Source organism: Nesoenas mayeri, assembly GCF_963082525.1.
Source record: "Nesoenas mayeri genome assembly, chromosome: 8".
Classification (NCBI taxonomy): domain Eukaryota; kingdom Metazoa; phylum Chordata; class Aves; order Columbiformes; family Columbidae; genus Nesoenas; species Nesoenas mayeri.
Window position 1 is genome coordinate 16065143 of NC_137554.1, and position 24021 is coordinate 16089163.

Here is a 24021-nt window from a genome sequence, read left to right on the forward strand (position 1 = left end):
AATATAAGGTTTCTAATGTTCTATTTTTACTAAGTTTATCCTTCTGATATGAAATATACTTTCACACTTTTAGAGAATAAAGTTCCGATGTTTATATTAGCAGAAGTGTTTAGGGTAGAGCTAGTTATAAAATCACCAAGCTGTGAATATATTACATTTAGACTCTTTATACTGTTAAAAAAAATAAAAAACATAGCAAACATACACTGTATTATTCCAATAGCTGAGAAAGAGAAAGAAAAGAATTCTTACTCTTATTAAAAGACATACAAAATTATTTCTATTAAAAACAATGATGGGATTACATCATCTTTCAAGAAAACATACAGCCTTAATTTATGCTTATGAATATATGTATGAATGGTCCATTTGTCACTTAAGTCAATAGTGCAAATCATATGCTAAAAATTAAACACCTGCATGAAAGTTTTCATGATATTCCTTACACAAGGAAAGAAACATATAATCATCACTATAGGCAAAAACTGACACCGATGTAATCACTTCTCAAATACATTTAAGAAGAATCATGTTGTTCCACAGTAATATGCAAATTCTAGTTTTTCCTGGGTTTATAGTTGCAGATAATTTACAGGTTTATTCTTTTAATGGTTTTTATTATCTGACGATTAATCCAAAGAAAGCTTATCTAAAACCTGTCCCCTGTTAAAACTTAGTGGATGGAGCAATTCAGGAGGCTATCTGCACCTAGACCACAGGCTGAAGTCATAGTGCACAGCATAAAGACAAAGTCATAGTTTCTTTTACTTTCTAATTTGTTCTTCGCTTGTGTACTTTCTACACACATTTCTCATGACTTATATTTCCCAGGAATTTCTCTAATTCATCATCCATTAATCACTTTTCCTTCAACTGTTCTTTCTTATTCAGCACAGAGCAAATTTAGAGGGTGAAACAGTCACTGTCAAAACTTTTAACCAAATTTCAAACAAAATCAAATGAAATAGCCATGAACAACTTCTTGATTTTAGTCTGCTTCAGCTAAATAGGTTCCTCCATCAATGAGCTTTACCAGCAGAGGACAAGAGATATTGTTTTGTTTAGAGCATCCATCTACTTGCAGTACTTCTCATCACACTTACTTGATTTTTCATTCAGGGCTACGTTGTGCCAGTAAAACTTGATTTTGGCTCTAACAAACATAAAAAGAGAAGCACAATGCCTCCCACATTCATTATTCTTTATTAAAATAGCCAAAGAGACGAGACAGAACATGATGTTGAAAAGTTTGTGCTAAAGTATTTGCAGCTCAAATAATTGTATTTACTGCCAATACTAAGCCCCATCAATATTTAGACACTGCAGGTGCTCCAGCACCACAACATGCAACACAACTAGCAGAAGCATATTAAACCTCCTAAAGACAAATACATCAGCAGAGTTTTGGTTTGTTTTGTGTTTTGGTTTTGTTGTTTTTGTTTTTTTTTTTTTTTTAATGACACCACATTAAGATTTAAATGTTACCTCTGACTCCAACTACCTCTCTCAGAAAAAAGAGCATCACAGTGCTCCAGAGATTTATATGTCAATGTTCTTGAAAAGTTCTTAGGATCAATGCAGAAATGTATGCCTGAAATAACTGATCCCTTACAAATATTGCTCTCTGGTCAGCATCTTCTGTCTCTCAAGGCAATGTGCAATCTGAGGAGCAACATTACCTAGAATAGGCAAAAGAGATGCCAAGAGTTTACCAAGATATTCATGTCTTTAAATGTTATCTCCACGAAGTTACAGCAGGACTCAGAATGCATCTGCTGACAAAACGCAAATAAGAAAAGCTGACTTCATTTGAAAACTGACCAAGTATACATACAGAGCATGTTAGTATGCAATTTTAAAAAAAAAATATTTATTTAATAGAATATGTCAGAAGCAATTCTGTAAGACAGTTTTCTGCAACCATATCTCTAGTAAAGGGACCTAAACAAAACATGTAGATGTTCTGCATTTCTACTGGCTTTCAAAAATACAATGGGGACCATGAACTTTACTCAGTAAGACTACGCCAACAACTCAAAGAACTGTGCAGGTAAATGGCGGGGCACGCAGAACCATATTTTGGGCATTGGTTTCATACAGCTTTTAAATATCTATTTAATTCAATGACAACTCTGGTGATTTGAATGGTACTTAGTCTTCAATAAAAATTGAAGTATCCTTGTATATAAAGATCATGTAAATACTTCTATCAGATTCAACAGTACGTAAAGCCACCAGTATACTCAAAAGCTTCTCAAAGCTAAATTACTTAACGTTTTAGGAATCTACATGAGACACCTAGGTTTAAAGATCCTGACCTAAAAGGACTATTTCTGCAAGCATGCATTACACTTCACTCTAACATATACCACTGAGTAGGAAGAACTCAAACAGCCCCACTTGGAAGAAGTATTCTAAGTATTCTCATCCCCTTCTGCCTTATTTGATATTCTTAATGTTTCCCCCTCTGACTGTATTAATTTTCAGAGTTACAGTTTTCTTTATTTTTCTTTAATAAATTCAGTCAACAATACACAGAACAATTGAGGAGTATCATGAAGAAATTTTTCTTTTGCTAGAGGGAACAAAGTGATGATACGTGTTCCAAAACATGTCAAAGGTACGTGAGTAAGAAAGGTGTGGTCTGCTTCAGCTAGTTACAACATTTAGAATTTCAGAGCCAAGGCAGCTGCAATGCTAGTGGCACAACCAGAATTCCTACTTTTCAAAAAGTGCTTAGCTCTGCCAGGCTGTAATGTGGTGTATAGAATTGCCATACTGTTTAATGTTTGACTCCAACTATTCTCAGGTGTCCACATCTAGAAATACTTAATAATCCACAGCTTAATTTTAGTCCAAATAATATCTGCATAACAAATCTCCAGTAATTAAACTATACAAGAAACATAAAGGACAGAAATGTAATTAGTGTAAAAAACGACACTAAAAATATCACACAGTTACACTGAAAACCATTGAGTATTTTATATGGACACATTATGGGTCTCCAGAGGAAACGTTCATCCACTTGAGTACACAGTCTATAAGCAAGCATTTAATCTTATTAAGGGCTGCTGCTGACATGACTCTACAAAAGTATCTACTATAAACTAAGAGGAAGAATAAAATCACTTTGAAATTCTACATAAGAGTGCAATTGTTGTATGATTTTTAGAGTAACTACTCATTAAATACAGCTAAGCAATGAGGACCACTAGAGTCAAAAGAGTTGGGAATACCCACAACTTTGCAGATCAGAACCTAAGCTTTATAAGCAATTGTCTCCTTTCCATCACTTAGTTATTTCTTTTAAAACTGCAGAGTAAAATATGGTAGGTCATGTAAACCGAAATGCCCAGAGGCATTTTTTTGTTCACGTAGAACTGAAGCGCTGCTTAAAAAAAAAAATATATATATATAGAGAGAGAGAGTTCAATCAGCTGATCAGCTGACCTTATCTTCCTTATCTTTGAAATCACAAAGAGAACAATCACTTTAGACCTTCACAAATTCAACAATAAAATTCTTCACATTGTGTGTATAACAAGTGTTCATAATGCAACTTGATAAAGTGAGTTACAGCTTTTTCACTCTTTTTATGTTTAACTATTAAAAAGTCATGACAAACCTGGGTCCACATGTCTAGAGTTTCTTCTAATTCCATTTGTTCGTTTCTGCATAGCAAAAATAGAAATCAAGGATATGAATAAACATGTTTTCATGTAGGCACACTGCACTCCTTTCATTCCCACAATCTGCTAGGAAAAGCTTGTTTTCTTAAATTATTTCCCCCAACCATCACAATTATCTTTATCTTGTAGAAAGATCACATTTTAAAAAATATTCTTAATAACGTAGATATTTTTTTCATGTATTGCATTTTTTCTCACACTAGGCTCAAAATATTCTTAGTCCATTGAATGACTACACATATATCAACATCTGATAGCAAGGAAAAAAATACTTTCAATCATTTAGGAATAGCTGGAAAAAAACTGGAAGAAAAACAAAGTTTGGTATTATCTGTCCCAGATAATGTCCACAAACACAAATTCCCAAAGTTGTTTGCATTGCTTTAGTAAGGTAGAAGCTTTCACTACTCCTACTTTGTACTTAAGCAAGCTAGAATTTCCTATCCAACTCTTACGTTCCTTACTTTCTGGGCAAGTACTTAAATACATTTAGTAACTTTCCTCCCTCTTACTATTAAATTTGGCTGAACCAGAGCTGTGTGAAATTAGAAAATGTCTGACTGAGACTTTTTCTTTAATTTTTTAAACAAATTTTATACTCCAAGACACCTAATGTGGATCCCAGAGATCAATGTGAAATAACACACATCTGTGAACTACTGATCTTCTTTTGCAAACTTGTTTTAACTGGTAGCTTGCATGAAGGTTCCTGCGTTTATTTATTTTTTAATCAAATCAAGCAGAGAAAAGCATGTTGCATAACAAAGGGAACAATTAGGCTGCTCCGATTTACTTGCAGTTGATATAAGCTGATGCAGGACACACACCGAGGCAAGCCAGAAAGCACTACCCTGAGGCACAATCAAATTACTAAGCCTTCTAGCAAGCTAGCAAAATGAAAAGCTTGGTTTAAAAACAGCTTTCAAACTCTATAGAGTGTTTGGACATATTCTTTCTGCACCCCACAATTTTAATCAAAGAAAGGTTCCAAGCTTTGTTTCATCTGCAGTGGAAAGAAGAAAAATTTAAAACTGCTTCTACAATGAAGGTAATATTACTGAATAAGAACAAGAGGCTCAATTCTATTCATTAAAAAAAACAAAAACAAAAAACAATACACTTATCAGCTGTATTGCTGATAAGGATTGACACAGAGTAGTGAGTAACTTCAGATTTGCACAAGAGAGGGAAAGGGGAAGGAGTGGGAAAAGCAAGCACGAAGGAAGATGCAGAAATGTTCAACTGAAATGAAAAAAAACAACACCAACACAACAATGACAACAACAACAAATTCTGTGACAACCATACACCCCAAAGGACTGCATGGAAAACTATTTTAAGGAAATAATTCTTGAGCTGTAGGAAAACATGATCAATACTCTTAAATTGCAGTACCAGTAGATTTTATTACATTACTGGTATAAAATCCAAATTCACATTTATGAAAATGACAGATCCTCATCTATGCTCAAGTTTCCTTCTACAGAGAGAAATAAAGCAGGTACTTAAATAAGCCTTGGTATAAATGAAGGCAATCCTGACATTTTGGATCAACTCAGTAGTCAATAGCAAATCAATAGGTGCAGCAAGGCAGTCATTTTTTCTTCACAAAAAAAGAGTTATGAATCAAACTGGGGAGTGAGAAGCTGAAGGGATTACATACAAGTAGTATATTTTCTTCGTCCAGCTAGCATATGCTCAACACAGCTTTACTTAATCTGGCAACCTCAACCGCAAGGGCCAGTAAGTGATCAGTTCACGGCTCTCAGTGCTGCCTGTCAGCTGCAGCACTGGAAAAGCACTGGGCAAATGGACCTTGCTGTAGTTTCCATCTTTAAGAGTGTGCTTACTCCGTGGGTGTTTCCAGGCAGAGATATGAAGAACTGGGCAGCCCGAGGCAGGGCTTAGTGAGCAGTGAAGAGAGCGGGCTGGTGGCAGCACCTGTGCCCCTTCAAGGGTCTGTGGTGCCACAGTCCCAGCAGCCCCCTCCTCGCCCAGTGCTGCATCCACCGGAGGGTGCCAGGGCTCCTACATCTGACCACACCACAATCTGCAGTCACAGCAACACCAAAACACCCCAGACATCAGAGAGCACAGAGGTGGTCAGCCCTGCACATGGCTCCCCTGCACCAGTAACATCCTTGTGATGTCATTACCCACTTCAGTGACAGCATCAAACACAGACATGCTTACAGAGAGAAGTAAAATACGTGCTCCTATATTGTTGACAACCAGCATGCCATTGAAGCAGTTACATTATCACAAACTTCTGGTCTAAAATAGATGCTAGAAACTATTGTGCTCTATGTCTAAAGTGATGTTTCTCTTTTACCAGAGCTGGCAGACAAAACTCAACTCTCACGCCCTTCTAAACCTCACTGGAACGGTACAAGGAGCTGGCAAGAAAATAGCCCAGGGCAGCCTGCAGTCTCCTTGGGCTGACAGCAAGGTACTACATGCCCCACAGCAGCTCCTCTGTACAGGCCCCATCTTACTGTTCTCCCCACATTATACAAACTCCATAACCACTAGATAGCTCTGCAACTAAAGTCTTTTTGCATGAAAAGGCAAACACTGCCCTGCCAATCCTTCATCACCCAGCAGTCTGGTGTGGCAGAGATTGGTACACTAGCATGTTATTCCAGCAGGACTTGCTAACATTAAAAACAAACAAACAAACAACAACAAACAACAACAAAAAAACCATAACAACAACAAAAAAACAAACATACTTTTAACTCTACTGCTAGATTTGGTCTAGGATCAGTAAGGATCTAGACATAGTTGTGAAGCAATGTATGTTTTTTATCTGTAACTTAAAAAACACATCTCCAACCCTTCCAGTGCCCTTGGCATTGAGCCATATCAACTGAAAACTGATTCACATTTTGAACAGAATACATTTATATTTAATTATGAATACTTTATTTCTTAGACAACTTCTACTTTCACCACTCTAAAAAAAAAAATATGTTGTTAAATGCAGAAGAAAAATATACCTGTTGCACACAGCACATGCACAAAGTAAATAAGGAGCTCTAATGTCACCAACAAAACAAACATCACATGCAAAGGAAAACAAATCCTTACCTCGTGTTTCAGGTTCCCGTGTTCTGAAACATAAGTAAAAATTGGCATTATTGTCAACCACAAACTGTACACTTCTTATATAGCAATCTCAGTCTGTGCTGTGTTGCATTACAGAAAGCCCTGCTGTGTTCTTTTGCTACCTGATACCTGGAGCCGCCCAGGGCTGTGCCCAGTCCTGTTGTGCAAACCCTGTTGCCGCGCTCCGCTCCCCGCCCACCGGTTCTGCCAAGCTAGGAACGCTCCGCACTGCCAGTGCCGCTGCACCGCCTGCAGCCGCACCACAACCCGCTCCACTCAACTTCACCAGCTTTTACTGCATTTCAAAAATACTTGACAAATATTGACTCATTGGGACTTCAAAAGCTACGTTCCTCATTGCAAGTCAAGTTTACACCTTATCCCTGTCTTTTCATAGCATGCCAATGTATATTGAGATAGGAGAAATTTTCTATATTTTGTGTCATTAAATTCAATCCAGCATTACATTAGTATACCACAGACTCTGAAGCCATTCATGGTTTATTTGCCTCTTTTGCTATGAATTTTCTTGTACTATTGAAAAATGAGTAGAAAAGAAAGAAAAAAAAAAAAAAAAGTCCTGCAGGTGATCAAGCTGCATCAAGACAATAACAGCTTTGCACACACACCACCACACAACAGCCACAAAAAGGAGTATTTTTTTTAACATTTTTCTTTTAATGTCTACTCTGATAATAGGTATTTGAGTGTACTCTAGATTTTGGTTCAGTGCCTTATCAAAGGACACACAGCTATATTTACCCATGTGCACCCTCCAGGACTGCACGCGCTGCTGAGGCAAAGCACAAACTGCATGTGCCTGGTCTGTACTTCTACACATTTGAAAACTTTTACTGTAAAATCTTGTAAACAGTAAGCCATATTCACAGCTAATCAGCTACAAAGTTCAAATTGCAAGTAGATTGTGTTCTGCTTAGAAAAAAAAAAAAAAAAAGAAAGCAGTAGTAAAGTGTGGGAAAAAAAATATCTTTGGTTTTCTAGCATTTCATGCAAAGGTGATAAAGCATGCCGAGACCAAGCACGCCAGCTGAGGGCCCTGAGCCTGTTCACCCTGCAGAGCTCTCTTCTCACGTACGCTTTCAGGCACCAGTTCCTTTCTCATACCGTGAACCAAAAAAACCACTTTTATGATTACAACTTTTCCAAAGGTATTAATTTGCGTTTGTATAGTGAGTGGAGAGCAGAAAAATAAACCCACCCCAAAGGAGGAGATGAGGTAGAAAACTTAGGTTTGCTAAGGAGCCTGAGGGCATTGGTTGCCTAGGTGCTGCTGAAATCTAATATCGTTTTTGTATTTAGTTCGCAATTTGATAACACCTTTCAGAGTTTTTGCCAAAATCTGAGTAAAATCACCTTTTTTGAATGTTTCATCTCAGCATCACAAATGAAGTGAAATCATTTAGATAAGTCTTGCAGTGTGGGCCAAAACTTCAAATCCAGACTTAGTTTTTTTTCTTTTTTTAAATGGCCTTATTTAATTCTGATCTCTTATCAAAAAACTGAAGTAGAAATGTCACTCTATTTTCCACTGGAAATGAATGAATCTGATTTTTAATTGTTGCTGTTGAATATTATTTTTGCCTCTATGAAACAGCCTAACTAGACGAATGAGTTCCATTTGATGACTGCAGCGTCCCAACACTTTTCATAATAAATAAGAAACTCATTGATTAACTTTCAATAATTGGATTCAAAAATTCACTACATAGGAAGGTAATAAATACCCCTGATAATTTGCATAAAGAAAATTACTTGAAGCAGGGTAGTTGTTTATCAATACAAAGGAAGTAAAAAAAATAAAAGCAACCTCAACCTTTGCCAACACTGATGGTGGCACAAATGCCATTTGTGACTTGACTATTAACACTTCAGGAACAGAAAAATATTCAGTATCTGTTTTTCCACATAAACAACTATTCAAAAGATAAGATGTATGCTTGTCTTATTTCATTACAATTTAAATATTCCTGCATTTCAGAATATTCTGTATTGAATTATGTGAATTTTTTCTTTATGACAGATCTTTTTTTCCAAATTTTACACAAGTACAAAAGCAGAATAACTCATTTCTATTTATTTGTATTTTTCAAAAAATATCTACTTGCAAATATTTTACACATGGCAATTTTAATTCAAGTTCCTGCTCATCATCAATGTGCCAATGAAATGGAGCGAGTGAGTTCTTGGTTGTGACAGCAAGCTACTTTTTCTGCCAGAGTTCAGTGCAATTTTTAGGTCTTTTTGTTTATTTTTTCACTGAGGCCATGATACCATTGGGTCACATTTTGATAATTACATTTTACTACAAAAGCAACAGGAGTAGCAGCTGGCCTTGATAAGTGAGGGAGCACGGATCAGAAAATGGGACTGAGCTGGTCCTCAGGGATGCAACAGAGCAGCTGGATTTACATGCTAAGTAAACAGAGAGTAAATAAAAATGATATGTAATAAACTACTCTTGCCTTCCTATTTTAAAAGAAAATTCAAAATATTTAAAATGCAGGGACTATAAAGTAAGCCACTTTGAAGGAGCTGTGGGACTACGTGCTCCTTTCCGGCAATTTAGCCAGTCATTGCATAATGAGAAGAAAAGCAGATCATGACCTAGAAGTTCCACAGTTTAGGACTCTACACAACACACCAAGCCCCCTGAGTGACTTTTGTTCAGGTTGAGCAAGGATGGCTGGTCAAACAATCAATCTCAGCCTTTGTTGCAGTTAAATAAAAAGTGGCATAACTCCAATGAACATTGTGGGATTGGAGCATTTACTTGTCAATGCTGTTGACATGGTGGGTTTGGAGGACAGCCAGCAATTTTGCAACTATTGATCAAGTCAGCAAAAACACAAACAGAAAAAGCTGCAGGTTTCTTTTTAGATATCAAAATCACATGCTTTTTATTAATAATCTCTAATGTGCTGTAACAATGAATTATTACATAAACAGCATAGACTACATTACTGGGCATGCAAATTGCCATATGAAAGTAACATATGAAATTATGATGGAGATAGTCTCACCCTTTATCTGCTAAAAGTGGGTCTTACTCATGCTCACTTACCAATGAGCCCACTCTTAAGCATCCCCAATATAAACCCTTCCAACTAGTGGGAGAGCATCACCAGATAAGTAAAACTGTCTTGTGCCTTGAAATAAGGCATAGGAGTGCAGCTGAGAAGCCAGAGGAGGTAGAAAGAAGAGATCTCTACATCATCCACCAGAGAAAACAACAACACATACGTCCTTACAAATGGTCCTGTCAGAGAAATATGTGCAACCATTTTATAATCCTTGTGTTTAAGGATTTGTAAGGTCTTGTGTTTAAGACTGCACAATCAGACTTGAAAGAGTTCATCAGAACATTAACAAAAAAAGAGGGGGCATGGAAGATTCCAAGCCACAGAAAAATTAAGTGATAAGGCATAAGAGTAAAATATATTAAAATGCAGAGGACTACTTGTATAGGGTAGTATTGCATGGGAAAAAAAAGTTAAATTGATAACGACAGAAGTGAGCACAGCAGTCTTCAACCAGCACTGCCCATTTATGGCAACAAGGGCAAAAACAGTAACAAAAAAACCATGGGCTAAATGCAGACATTTTGTTCTATTTATTAATTCAACTGATTAACTCTGCTGCTTTTATCACTGCAACTTCTACAGTCTGTTGAACTGGCCTTCTTTGAAGCAAAACATCTAAAGAGCTGGCATATGTTTGCATATAAGGCACAGCATGACAACACAGCAATTTATCTTCAGGTTTTGCTCTCTCATAAGTGTATCATCTAAATCTGACACATATTAAATTTATCATTCTAAAGGTTTCATCTATCTTTGGATGTCCGTCTTCTGAATTTTCACAAACTGTGACTTGCAATGAAATACAAAGAGATTCAGTCCTCTCAGGGGGGTTCTAAGCATCATTTCAGAAAGGCTAACAAAAATATCTGCCCAGTGATCTAAAAAGAATAAAATCTTAAACTGTACAAAACCAGAAAATGTTGAGGAAAATTCAAATGCCTTTAAGAAACCTAATGGTGTGTTCTCATTGCAGCGTTTTGAATTCTGATCACTGCTTTCCAAATAGACCTCTAGAAATAGAAGAGGTCTACAGAATAGAAATGAAAATCATTTGAGGCACAGAAAAGTCATTCTTGGGTATCATCTGCCACACATTTGCCCTTTCCTGTGAGGCACTGGGAATCAACCTTTGGCAGAATGACAGAACACCAGACTTAACAGACCACACATATATCATGGGTATATATATATCCTATGTCTGTGACCGTAACTAATATCACATGACTAGGGAATAAAAATGTCCAGTTTCCTAAAAGGATGATTGTGTTTCATGTCCATTAAATCCTGTGAAAAAGGCTGTAATAGTCCCCTAGAAACAAAAGAAATACATAGCAATACAATAAATGTTCCAAGCTTTTTGCTATTGTTGAAGCATTCTGGCTATGTGCCACAATTTCTTATCTAACAGCACTCTCAAGCCACCTTTGCTAATTTCCCACGGGAGCAGCAAATGACACCATTAGAAAAATTGAATTTCTCATAAATTAATTTGTCTAAAGATTTCAAAAGGAAAAGCTCCAAAATTAAAAGTACGTTAGAATTTTGTGCGTGTAGAGCATACTTTTTCCACAAAATGCAGTGGAAATGATGAATTTTACATATCTTTGGGTCTGCATTCCTTTAATAACATTTCATGACTTAGTAGGCATGAGAGATAACTTATGGGAGACCTCAATTCTCAGCATAGCTCTGGAAAAGTGAAAACAGCTTCAGAAAATTATTCATACTCAAGTTGCGCAAACTCATTTAAAAGAGTTGTTGTCCCATTGCTTTCTGGACCATATAGTCAAGCAGGAAGTGGTAAAACTGCTCCTTAAACCTTTCCTTACTCTGTCCACATTATGAATGGGCAGCATAGCTCAATCAACACTTCTTTCTTTGAAAAGGCAAAGAAAGAGTAAAACTAGAAAAGAGTAGAGAAAAAAATCTCAATTTCCCTTCCTACTCATTTACCCTTATTGGGTGGCAAGAGAACACATTTTCAGCAAAGTGGGCAAAACCATTTGTCCTTTCCATATTCATTCATTCATAGAGTAAGGGGGAGCATGGAAGAACTATAAATTAGACTTTTTTTTGCAGCTGTGATCTCCTCTCAGAGCAGGCTGTAAGGAAGCTGCAGCCCAGCATCTTCTGTCATTCTGCCTCATGAACAGGTGGAAGATACACACCTCTTCCAGCTTGTAGTAGAGCTACAGAAATCTGGGAGCCTTTGCAGAGAAGAAAAACTTCAGAAACTATTATGAAATAATTCTGGAAAGGAACGTAGAGGTACTTGAGAAATCAGAAGGACAATTAATTAGAAACTTCTCCAACATATACAACTACATTTTCCAGAAATCATCGTGTGTTCCAATGGCTTTTCAAACACATTTCAACAAAAGGAAACCAAACATATTAATGGGGAGGGAAATTCGGGGGTGGGAGTGTGTGTGTTTGTCAGTTGTCTACCCTATCAGCATCAAGTCATCTCTAGAAAAAAGCAAGAATAGTTAAGAACTTGGACAAAGGGAAGAGTCAAAAATGGCACTATGGTTACGTGACTAGCTGGCTGGAGTGTAACAAACTCACTGCCACCAACTGAATAGGTACAGGGAAGGAAACAGGGGCAAATGATGAGATCTAACATTTGGCATTAGCAGTGGGAGATCCAGAAGATGTCAGAGAGAGAATTACAGATACAACACTGAGCAGAAAGAGAAGAGGTCAAATTTGTAGTCATCTGAGGGAGACCAAAAGGCACTCGAAGACAAAAGAATCCTTAAGGTCCCAAAGAGCAGAAGAAGAAGAATAGGGGAAGTGCAAAGCAACAACAGCCAGGGCAGATACTCAGAGTACAGCAACCAATTAAAAGAGGAGGAAATAAATGGTTCTTAGATGTGGGAAGTACAGAGCCATCAATCACCTTTTTGTGAATATTGTGAGTGGACAGAAACCATGGAAACCAAAGAGATGAAAGAGGAAGCTGAGGCAACACAAACAAATAGCTTTAGGAGCAGAGAGGAAAATACGAAAACGGACACAGGCTTCAAGAGAGAGCCACAAGGATGATAGATGATACAGCACACAGTAGGTGTTACATATGACCAGTCTACGATCAAAACAGGAGCAATTCCTTGTTGTAGACGACATTGATGAAGAAATTGGGTTTGACCTATAACAGTTCTCTCCTGCTTTTGAACATTTCGATTTAGTAGCAATAAAATTCCCTATGAATTCTAAATGCAATTCTAATTGTGCTTATAAATGGTAGTTTCACAAGTATGTATGTTACAATAAACACAAATTAGAGGAAAATTAAACCTTAATTATATCTAGCAAGTTTTATGTCCTAATTAAAAATGGTATTCTAACAATAAAAATGACTTACCACCTGAATTAGCTCTGCCACAATTGTCTAATCTTCCTAAACATTCTTTGTGTGCTCCAGCTCCACACTTAGCACATAAATAGCCTTGATAAAATGTTCCCCTGTAAAATAAAATTAGGTAGTGATACATTAGAGGCGATAAATTCTACGCATAAAGGAAATAAAAGACATGGCAGAAGGTATTAGAAGTCATTTGCTGTTCTGCATAATGACAATCCTTAAAGGCTTGAAGAAAAAGTGACAACTGACAAGCAACTTATCTGCCTTTTGTCACTACTATCCATTTCAAAATCACAACCAGATAGCTCTTCTGGACTTCTGGTAGAATAACAATCTCCATTTCAATTTAGCCCAAAGCAACTTTGGCACAGTACACTTGAAATTTCCATTATGTATCTATCCTACTATAGATCTATACTTTCTTTCATCTCAGTGGGAATTTGCCTAGACACCATGAAGAATAAGATCCATTTCAAGAGAGCTGTAACTGTTAATATATAGCTAAGCATTAAGGAGTTTATAGGCTACATTGCAAATATTATTGACTTTAAAATAAATTTAAAAAAAAAAAAAAAAAAAAAAAGATGATAGATAGATAGCTAGCCAGGTACACTCTAGTTATGGAACACAGGACTGAACAAGTTAAACCCGGACAAAATATTCAGCAACTGCTATTTACTACAGCAATTTCTAGAATGTTAGTGATGAAATATATTTTTAATTAAATTCAGAAGCTCAATATTTTAAAGTATTGGAATACATAAACTTCAAGACAAATAAGTCAAAAGTATAAAAATATTATAATGCAGTCTTCCATTTTTATTTTTTTCCTTACTGCTACATAGGAATGCAAAGATTCTCCAGATAACAGTATAGGACATAACATTATCCTTCACTGCAGATGCTTCTAAGACTAGGATTTTATCCTCATTTAAAGATTAGACACTAAGGTTCAGATTTTTTTTTCAAGTATTTACATGTTAGCTTATGTTTGAAGCTTAAAATGATAATCCATTAAAAAAGTGATTTAGACACTTTATGAGGCTAAGTCCAATAGGCTTTCAAGACAACTTAGACACCCAGGAAGATGTCTATATCCCACAAGATAGCACTTGGGGATACCCAAGCTATCTTCAAGCAAGTTGGCATGCCTATGCAGAACAATGCAGTGTCAGTCTGTGTGCAGCACAGCAGTTAAGTGCTGTAACAGAGACACAATGACTCAACTACACTGCACCACTTGTCATGGTCATATAGACCTTATTGCATGGGGGGGGGGGATCTAAAATAAATAAACAAATAGGTAAGTAAGTAAAATAAATAAACAACTGCAATCTGAAAGTCCAGGTCAGTCTCTGTTCAGCAAAAGGTTGCTAAAGAGAAGAATACATGACAGGGAGGAAGAAAAGCACTATCCATACTTCAAATGGAACATCAACAATATGCAACACGAGCACCTGAACTGGACAAAGTTTACATAACTTTTGCATCTCCAACTTACACTATGAAATTTAGGTTCAATACATACCTCTATATCATTAGACATTCCATGTTTGTTTGTTTGTTTGTTTTAAAAAAGGTAGCTCCTAAAAGATAGCTCAAAAATGAATGAGAAACTACAGATGTGCAAGCATGTGTGTATTTCAGAGGAAAGAGGCAGAAATCATAGAATTTCTTAGCTTAATTTAGCCTCACAAATCCTTGTTCATGAAAGCATTAATTGTTTACTAGCATTTTTCATCTAGCTTTGCAACATCTATATTCAATTTGTCTGCATATCTCTGGTCTAGAAATTCCTGTTAATGCTTCACAGTTATTTTCTGTCTCACAAAGAAATCTCCCCATTTCAAACATTCAAACATCATCATCATCTGATTTTCTGAAAAAATATTCCATCTGTTCTTGTGACTGGTGATCTACAGCAATAGGACCCACGGAACACCCATGGTAGTCAAAACTGCACAAAACGGTTGTCGTTTACTCTTACGTAAGAACTTGTGTATTAAATAAAGCAATTTTCATAGAAGAATCACAATAAAGCAGCCTTCTGATAAATGAGGAGCATTATGAGCTTTTAACAGCACTCCTGTCATACTATGCACGACTTCATGGCTTGTCTCTCTTGGACAGGTAACCAGCTAGTCATGTATTTCCACATGCTCCTTTGAGTCCCATATTTACTTGGGATAAAAATATTAAAACAAAACACCACCACAAAAACATAACCTAAAAATCTTACCTCAGAAGCATCTGACAGACTTTGCAAGATGTCACACGACTGAAGGTATGCATTTTGAACTCATGAAAGCTTGTATCTGCATAGTCTGGTCGTATGTTTGATCTAAAAAAAAAAAAAAATCTGCTTTAAACTGATGAAAGCTAGAACATAATGCAGCACTCACAGCAGGAAATCTGAATCCATGAACAACTAGTTTTACTTTAATATTTTTCACTGAGATGAACCAGAAATGTGGACTTTACCACACACTGTGAACTAAATCTGAATTATGATATTATGCAAACCTAGCCCTTAAAATACACCCTGTAACTACCTTAGCTGTCACAATAACTAAAAATTTAGAAATTAAAACAGACTTCATCTGTTTTTTATTCCTGTGCAAGTAACTAGGACCATTTTACAGACTTGAAGAACATTCACTTTTTCATTCTCAAAAATTTTGTTATGTGGATGTACAAGGAAGAAGAGCTTCCACTGAGAACCACCATGTTAAAAAACATGAGCAGCAAATTTAGGACAGTTAGGTCACAATTATGCAGCAATACTTCATATAACATGAGTGATTTCAAAAGCAATTAGAAAATATTCACTGGGGTTTGGCTATTCTGTCTTAAAAGAGCTTCCCAATGCCTACAGATGTCACTACACACGCTTAATCTAACAAATAAAACAGAAGACCACTATTCACACCACTAGGATACCAACACACTAGTGACAGACTTATTTCCAAAGGTGAAATTGATGTAGAAAGCACTGGCCCATTACTGTATATGTGTTTTGTTTATCGTCCCTGCTGATTCCTTTTAAAAGCAGGAGTATAATTCAAAAATGACCCATTCATCATTTTGTTGCACTGGTGACTGTTTGAAGGTTTATTTAAATGTTTTTAAGTAACCCATTCAATTTTTTTCTGTCATCTTCCACACTTCCAAGATTGGGAGGGGAGTCAAGGAACTTTCAATTGATTTGTTATCTTTTTTTAATTCAATAATATTGCCAAACTAGCTTAACACTGTCAAAACCAGAAACACTGAATGCTAGGTGCATAATTTAATATTAAGCTAGACTGTATCAGACAAGCTATATTTATAAAATAAGGATTAATGTATTTTTATATATTATTTACATTGGGATGCTTAGGATTCCATAAATTACTGGTATTTTTCTAGCAAAAAAACAAAATAATGCATGATGCGTAAGAATTAAAATAGGGGGGAAAATCCTGAGGGTAAGAATCTGCAACACTCAAAAGGAAAGACCAGAAGCTTTTCTGACACACAAAATTACAAATTCATGCATTAAAGTTGGAGATACTTATTAGATAAGTTTCTTTGTTATGTATTATAAATAACTTCTAGACTAAAACATAGACCAGCCACAAATTGCAATGAAACATAAAGGTAACCATGTAAGCATCCATCTCTAGAACTGAAAAGCCTTATGAAAAAAACATTCAAAGTATCTGTTTAAGTACCTAGTGTCAGAAAGGTCAGTCTTCTAATCTCCCTGCTGAAAATAAATGTGTTGAAAATGAAACTGTACTCAAAAAGCAAATGGAATTTTGCTTTTATGCTTGAGAATGACCTTACACTCAGTACTGTTTTAACTAGCTCACTAGTGTCTCTTTCTGCTATGATATGCAAGATGTCAATACCACAACTTGAGCTAACTAAAACAGGCATGGATACTGCCCATTCACAGCAGGAAGGTCAGGTATCAGGATAAAATTAATCTCAAAAAAGTAAAGAACTTTTTGAACCAGGAGAACACTGTGTTACTTTGGGGCTGTTAACTCTGCAGAGCAAGGCCTATATTTCACAACGCATTTGCCAAGGGGCTTCTAAAGCCTTTGAGGCCACACAGTTAACTATAAACAATCCTGAAAATTCCCTAGAAGTTACAGTACTTACACTCCCAACAAAAGGTGCTTTTTGTTGGCCATTTGGTTCAGACCAGCACAGTTTGCAAAACCATGTCAACATTATCAGTCTAATGTGCAGAGACTCATTGGTTTTGAAAGCATATGAGATTAATCCTAACAACCTGACCATTTGTCAAGAACAAACCAATGAAAAAATTTCCATTAATTTAATTAGAACATGATCAATCTTCAAAAATAATAAGTATAGTGGATGAAAATAAAAAAAGTTACAACATCACTTAGACAGTTATTTTAACACAAGCACATCCCTATATAGCTTCCTGTCATATGCAAAAATTCTCTTTTCCTCTCAGGCTGTCTTCCACAAATACTGAAATACATGAAGTACTGAAAATATAGCTCCTATTAACAGAACAAAGATGATACACTGTGTTCATTCTTCTTTAAATTAAAGGTAGTATTTGAGTTTCTTTATATTTTATGAATCCATTCAGTTTCATTTTACAGTCCTTAACAGAACAAGTTATTCTTGAGAGGAAAAAAAAGAATAGTGCTAAAATGGCAAAGAATGAAGCTGTTGCCTTCCAGAAGAGCTGTCACAAGGCCCTCTACCTTCTTTCAGTGTAAGTGGTCTTATTGCAGCTATGGGCTAAACTATCAGATTATAATATCCTAAACAAGACAATATTTATTCAGCTATACAAACTTACAATTTCGGTTCTCCACTGTATGCTAAAATTTGGATACATTTGTCTTACTTGCATAAGTAGAAGAAAACCAAACTGAAGACATATAATACAATACAAACTTAGCAATATAAGGCAAACTTTGGTTTATCTTGTCCACTATTACCTACAGGAGGACCTAGTCTGGTTCCAAGTACTACTCAGTTGTTACGGATCATAAAAACGTACCATAGTGAGTGAGTCCCTCAGTTTCTTTAAACTCCACCAGGTTTTAGATCAGTGATTTTTAAAATTCTAATGATTACTTCAATAAATTCTCTATCTAAAAAACCTGTTCTTTCTTCACCACCTACACTTATTGCATACTCACTGTCAATTCACTGCCATCTAACTTCAGGTATTGTAAGGCCAAGATAGCACAAAGATTTTCTAAATTTTTTTTTTTTTTTTTTTTAATACTTGAGCCTGAATAGTTCTTTTAGGGGCACACAGCAACTATTCATAAACCAAAAAGGATATCTTATATTTTACTAGTCCTTCCTTCCACCCTTCAAAAGATATAATTTTTCTCCCATTTTTCCCCATGGCCACAGCATGCAGAAGGAAAAGCCTAAAAATCCCTAACATAAGTTTAATGAATCAAAGGAGATGCCACTGAAGTACATTGGTCACAGATTAAACAGACTGGGAAGAGACTAGAGCCTCAGCATATTACAGAGGATCCTGCACAGAAAGAGCAGATAATCAACATGAGAAGAAACCTAACCTGCTGCTCAGTCTTTCTATTTGCACAGACTTAGAAGATACTTCCAAGCAGTTGTCTCTAAATGAGCAATGCCGTTGTATTCACTGAGAAGAGCAACATTCAATTTTTCTTTTGCCTCTTCTATTTCTAATCATCCTAATTGTCTCTGATTTGAGGTTAAACTGGAATGGGAAATGTGTTTTACTTCAGTTTACACATTAGCAAAATACATTCTGAAATGCGAGAGGCCACCACATTTCAAAAAGATCAGGATTTTAGCCATTATTCATTATTCGTTATGTCATTATTTTCTTCATAAAGAAATAGTCTATTAAAAATCTTACTGTTTAGATACATTGTTATCAGTTGATTCATGTTAGACAGAAGGTGTTTCATCACTGCTCAAAAAAAAAAACCATTCACATTTATGCAAAAGCAAAGTTTCCAGTCATCAATATTCAGATAAAGGCAGCAGAAGAGAACAGTGAAAAACAAGAAATAGTATGCTTATTCTGAAGACAGAGTAAAGTGAAGCACAATATAGAAAGATAATGATACAACAAAATCCAGGAAAAACTACAGCAAAAAATAAAAAAGATGAGGTGTATTATCTACTGCAAATGTAGAGGTGGAATAAGCAAAGCTTTGTAGAAAAAATACATTTCGCAGTGCTAACTGTGGACAGTAAAACTCTTGCATGTTCCAGTACCTGATCAGTCATGCTGCATTATGTCAAATCCCATTCTGTAGTCACATCGGACAAGTTTGAGACAATCTGAGAGGGTGCACTGTAGCAGTGTATCAAGTGGCAAGTCTTTTAATGTAAAGGCTGAAACTTAATGAATCTAGGGGTTTGACATTTTAGTTTTCAATATATTGCTTTTCAACAAATTAAAAATAACACAAAAATAACCCAACTTGATACCGCATGAACTAGGGATACCGCATGAACTAGGGATTAAGCACAACTCATCCCTGACTGCCAAGCCCAAATACCACAAGGACCATGGGAGATTTTTTTTCCCATTAAAACTTTCAGGCTGAATAGCATACACTCTTCTTTGAGTTTTTAAATACGGTAAGCAAAGATGACAACTTCAACGGAAAAACAGCAGTCACAGCCTACCATACAACTTTTCGCAGTCATGTCCAACCATAAAGAAGCTCTTTCATTTACAGCATTCAAGCCTTCCACTGATATCCTGAGAACACAGACCAGAGCTGCCACACCACAGTAAAGAGAACATTTCATCCTTCTCAAATTTTCTATTCCCGTCTACTTCCCAGCTGTGGGCATGTTTCAAGACATATAAAAAAATGAATATTAGGTTGATATTAATTTTAAGCTTAATACTAATAATATTTTCTTCTTCAGAAGGAGCATTTCTTGAAAAAAAATAAAAGTAACCTACATATGATTGCTGTAAAAATTCAAACATATTGCAGCAATTTCTGTGGTTAACATTAGGAAAATCTAATTTAGGACTTAAACTGGGTTCCTTCCCCATCACAGTGGGCCAGTCAAGACCTCTCACAGACTCCTCAGTCCTCTTTCCACAACTTCTACTATGGGGTGCCCCAGGCTCACAGCAAATTAAATGCTTTATCCATTTCTGCTGTTAAACAATCTTGATGAGTGGCCAGAGCAGGAAGTGAGCCCTACACCAGAAATACTTAACCTGAGATAAATAATGACATGGAACATGTTCCTCATTTTATGTCTCTTCTTTTTACGAGCAATGTGGGGATTCAAAAGAAGTTTCCCTTCTTCTGCTTTTTCCCCTGGCTGTTTTAACTCCTCCACTCTAGCAGAAACAAAAGGTCAGGATACAGAAACAGAGTGAATCTGTAATTAGGAAGGTTTTTCCAATTCTCTCCTCAATTCAGCAGCAAAGTTTTGCATGGGACAACCATGAGCACCCTTCTCCTGCACAGTCCTGGATCCCCATAAGCAGATTTACTCCAGTCACTACAACAACATCCTTGGGCTGCCCCTGAGCCTTTTGAGTAAAGCTTTCTCTTTCCATGTTACTTGCAGAATATTAGTCTCACTGGGACCAATTCACCACTACACCACCAATCCAGAGACCTGCAGATGCTTATCTTGCTAGTCTCATTTGTCGTTTGGACACACAATTCTACTCTCTGCAGCAGCCGTTGGAGCCACCATTCAAGGAGCAGAATGGCCATCTTCTTCAGTCAATCCTCAATCTCAGAACAGATCCTGTATCTATGAAGTCTGAAGAGTTCAGCATAGAAAAGACTTATCCAAGTATCTTACTCAATTGCCCTCAATATCATCAGGTTTTGGAACATTAAATTTTTTATGACCTTGTGGATATTAAATATTCCCCTCTTAAAAATACTTCTCCACCATTTGCAGTCAAGGTTCATTAAGCAATGAACCTTGGCAATCCTGACATATCCAACAGCATAAGCTCTATCCTTCAGTTTTACAAAACTGAAGCTTCACCACCTTGGGTCTAAAGTCTTTGCAAGATGCACACTGCAATAAAAGTGTATATCATTGATATCCTGTAGCTTAGATAGCATTTGGTACTTTCATTTCCTTACTTAATAAAAACCATATTCCGATGAGAAACCATTAAGACCAGAATGTGTCTGAATGGCAATAGCATACAATGGGCATTTGGCTACTGTATAGCAACAATGGAATATTTTAATCATCATTCCTTAATTTGTGTTTGTTTCCAATAAGAAAAACTATACAGAGAACCTTTCACAACAGGTTGGACTAAAAAAATGCATTGTAATTTCTTCAGTGGGCTAATCATAAATATGCTTTTTAAACTGTCAGTTTAACCTCCTTCACACAGTTAAGGCTTACAAAACAAAATGCACCAGGAGAACTACTAACCTTTCAGCCCCAAAACTGTGTCTTATCTCTCCACTTTAATATGTAATTACTACAAATATGTCCCAAGAGAATTACTAAAAGGCTAACAGATACTTTACTATAGCTTCTTCCTCCTATTTTCCCATGTCTCAGTCTCCGTTTCCCAGAAAGGCCATATTTCTAAAGATATAAATAATGAAAAAATATTTGTTTCACAAATTTTAACATACTGAGTACATCTTCCCTTGGATGTTTTGCCCTTCAGCTGTTTCAGTATTAGCATTACAGACCTTAAAAACTATTGTCTCAAGTTTGTTTTGCATGGATGTACTACTGAAAGCCTACTGGCTGCCAACAAACCTAACAAATATATAATAAAGTGACAAAATAAAGTATTATATTGATCAAATTCTTATAGCAAGTTTAAATTTAAAACAGGAAATTAATTAAATGCAAATAACATGGTCTCTACTGAAAAAGAGTACACAAAAGAGGTGGTATTATAAAAATGTAAAGAGTAAAAGCAACTAGAATCTGCATTCCTTGGCTCCTAGTTATGGGTGTTAATCTAACAGCATAGCACTAGCAACAAAAAGGTATCCAGCAGCAGGGAGCACTGGAAGTCTACCATCATGTGGGTTTATATTGTGTAAGGAGCTAAAAGGAGGAGACTTCAGAACACGATACAAATTAAAATTCTGCTCTTTTTTTATTTCTAAATCTGTTTACTATTACCTTTAATGTTAGCAGTTAGAAACTGTATTTAAACAGTCTGCCTGCGGGGTCCCTTGCTGTCTTCCACTAGTGACCAGTCCTTCTGTCTGTCTTGCTGTATTTTGAGGACCATTTCTTTTAATTGCTTCCTTGGCAGTTTTTCAATACTACCTTGACTTCGAGATTCACACCCTCCTTGGGTCAAGGCCACTGGGAAGGTGCTGCTTATATCCATTGCAAACATTTCAATTAATGTTGAAAATTTGTTTCTCTGGAGTAGTTAACAACTTGAATTCTCCTTCCTAGACTTCAAGTAACTAAAAATATTTTTTCTTAGACTGGAAGAGAAAAGTGTTTTGGCTGGCAGGGTTGGGAACACATCACAGTAAAAAACTCAGATATATGCACACCATTTTTCCACCATGAAAAGCACATACAGACATAATTGCAGGAATTGCAGCACACGTAGAAAAATAAAGAACAAATACACCACACAGAGAAATGCAAAAGTAATCATTTGCAAGTGGGTCAAGAAAGCTTCTTTCAATAGTGGATTAGCTGGAAAACTAGACTGGGTATCAATAAGAGCAGGTGCTGACCTGGACACCATTGAGTAGATCACTTCGTTAAACACACAGAAAGCAAAGGCATTGTGAACACTGACTGAATTGAGTCATTCTTTTCAGGGGACTGATGATAAACCTCACAGGTACCATTTAAGACCAGAGATGTTCCTCCAGATGGTCATAACTCAGTGTGGCTGTCACCTCAGATAGAAGAGGAGCCTTTTTTTCCCTCAGCAGCAATCCCACAAGTATGTTTTCCTGAGTGACCTGGAACTGCAGGAAGTGCCCAGCTATGGATGGTCTTGGGTTGGGAACAGGCTGTCCAGCAGAGTGACAGGTTCTGCACAACAGTACAGTGAGACAGCTGCCATTTCTTTGGGGGTGACAGTTTCTCCCCACAAGGGAAAAACATGCTAGGAATTTCTAATGATACTTCTCCTTTGCTGTTTTGACTCATTTTTACATAAATACCTTTTAGGTCAGGTTCTGAAGATTTGTTTCCATATCAATCTCTTAAAGAATTGCAATGATACACAAGAAATAATGCAGGGTTCGATTGCATGTAGATGTTTACAAAATATCCCATAATTTTAAAAGTGCATTGTATTTGAAACTGAGTACTCATTTATTTGATTAAAAGTTAGTTTTAGAGCATAGTTAATGTATGTATGCCCACCTGTAAGCCCAGAGGCATAACAAATAAGCAGATGTATGAAGTATCAGATAAGGAGTCTGCAGTGAATGGCAACTGGTTTAAGCATGAAAAGAAGAAATACTACAGGGAGCTCAGATAAAGCTCAACACCTTGAACTCTACTCAAGTCTCAACCCCAAGTTAGACCTTTGCAATTTAGAGCTGTTATTATTCTGCACTCCATGTTATGCCTATAATAATTTAAAATGCTCCATACAGAACTGTTCAGAATTATGGACACCCTGAGCACGAACTGCTGAAGAACATTTTACAGTGTATGTGACATGAAATCTGATGCTATATTCATGCAGCATAGTCTATAAAGAAAATGGCACAGGTTAATACCTGAGGCCACTGAAAAATTTTATCCC

At 36.4% G+C, this 24021-nt stretch overlaps 1 protein-coding gene across 1 annotated transcript in view; it reads right to left on the minus strand.

The window, feature by feature from the left end:
- The window catches only part of VAV3 (vav guanine nucleotide exchange factor 3), a gene marked incomplete at its 5' end in the record, with an annotated part of 160456 nt that overhangs the window by 47886 nt on the left and 88549 nt on the right, over window positions 1-24021 (minus strand). Inside the window, 4 exons of the mRNA XM_080348607.1 lie at window positions 3629-3674; window positions 6783-6805; window positions 13269-13369; window positions 15508-15609. Coding sequence (XP_080204733.1) covers window positions 3629-3674; window positions 6783-6805; window positions 13269-13369; window positions 15508-15609 — 272 coding nt within the window. The remainder of the gene's footprint in view (window positions 1-3628; window positions 3675-6782; window positions 6806-13268; window positions 13370-15507; window positions 15610-24021) is intronic.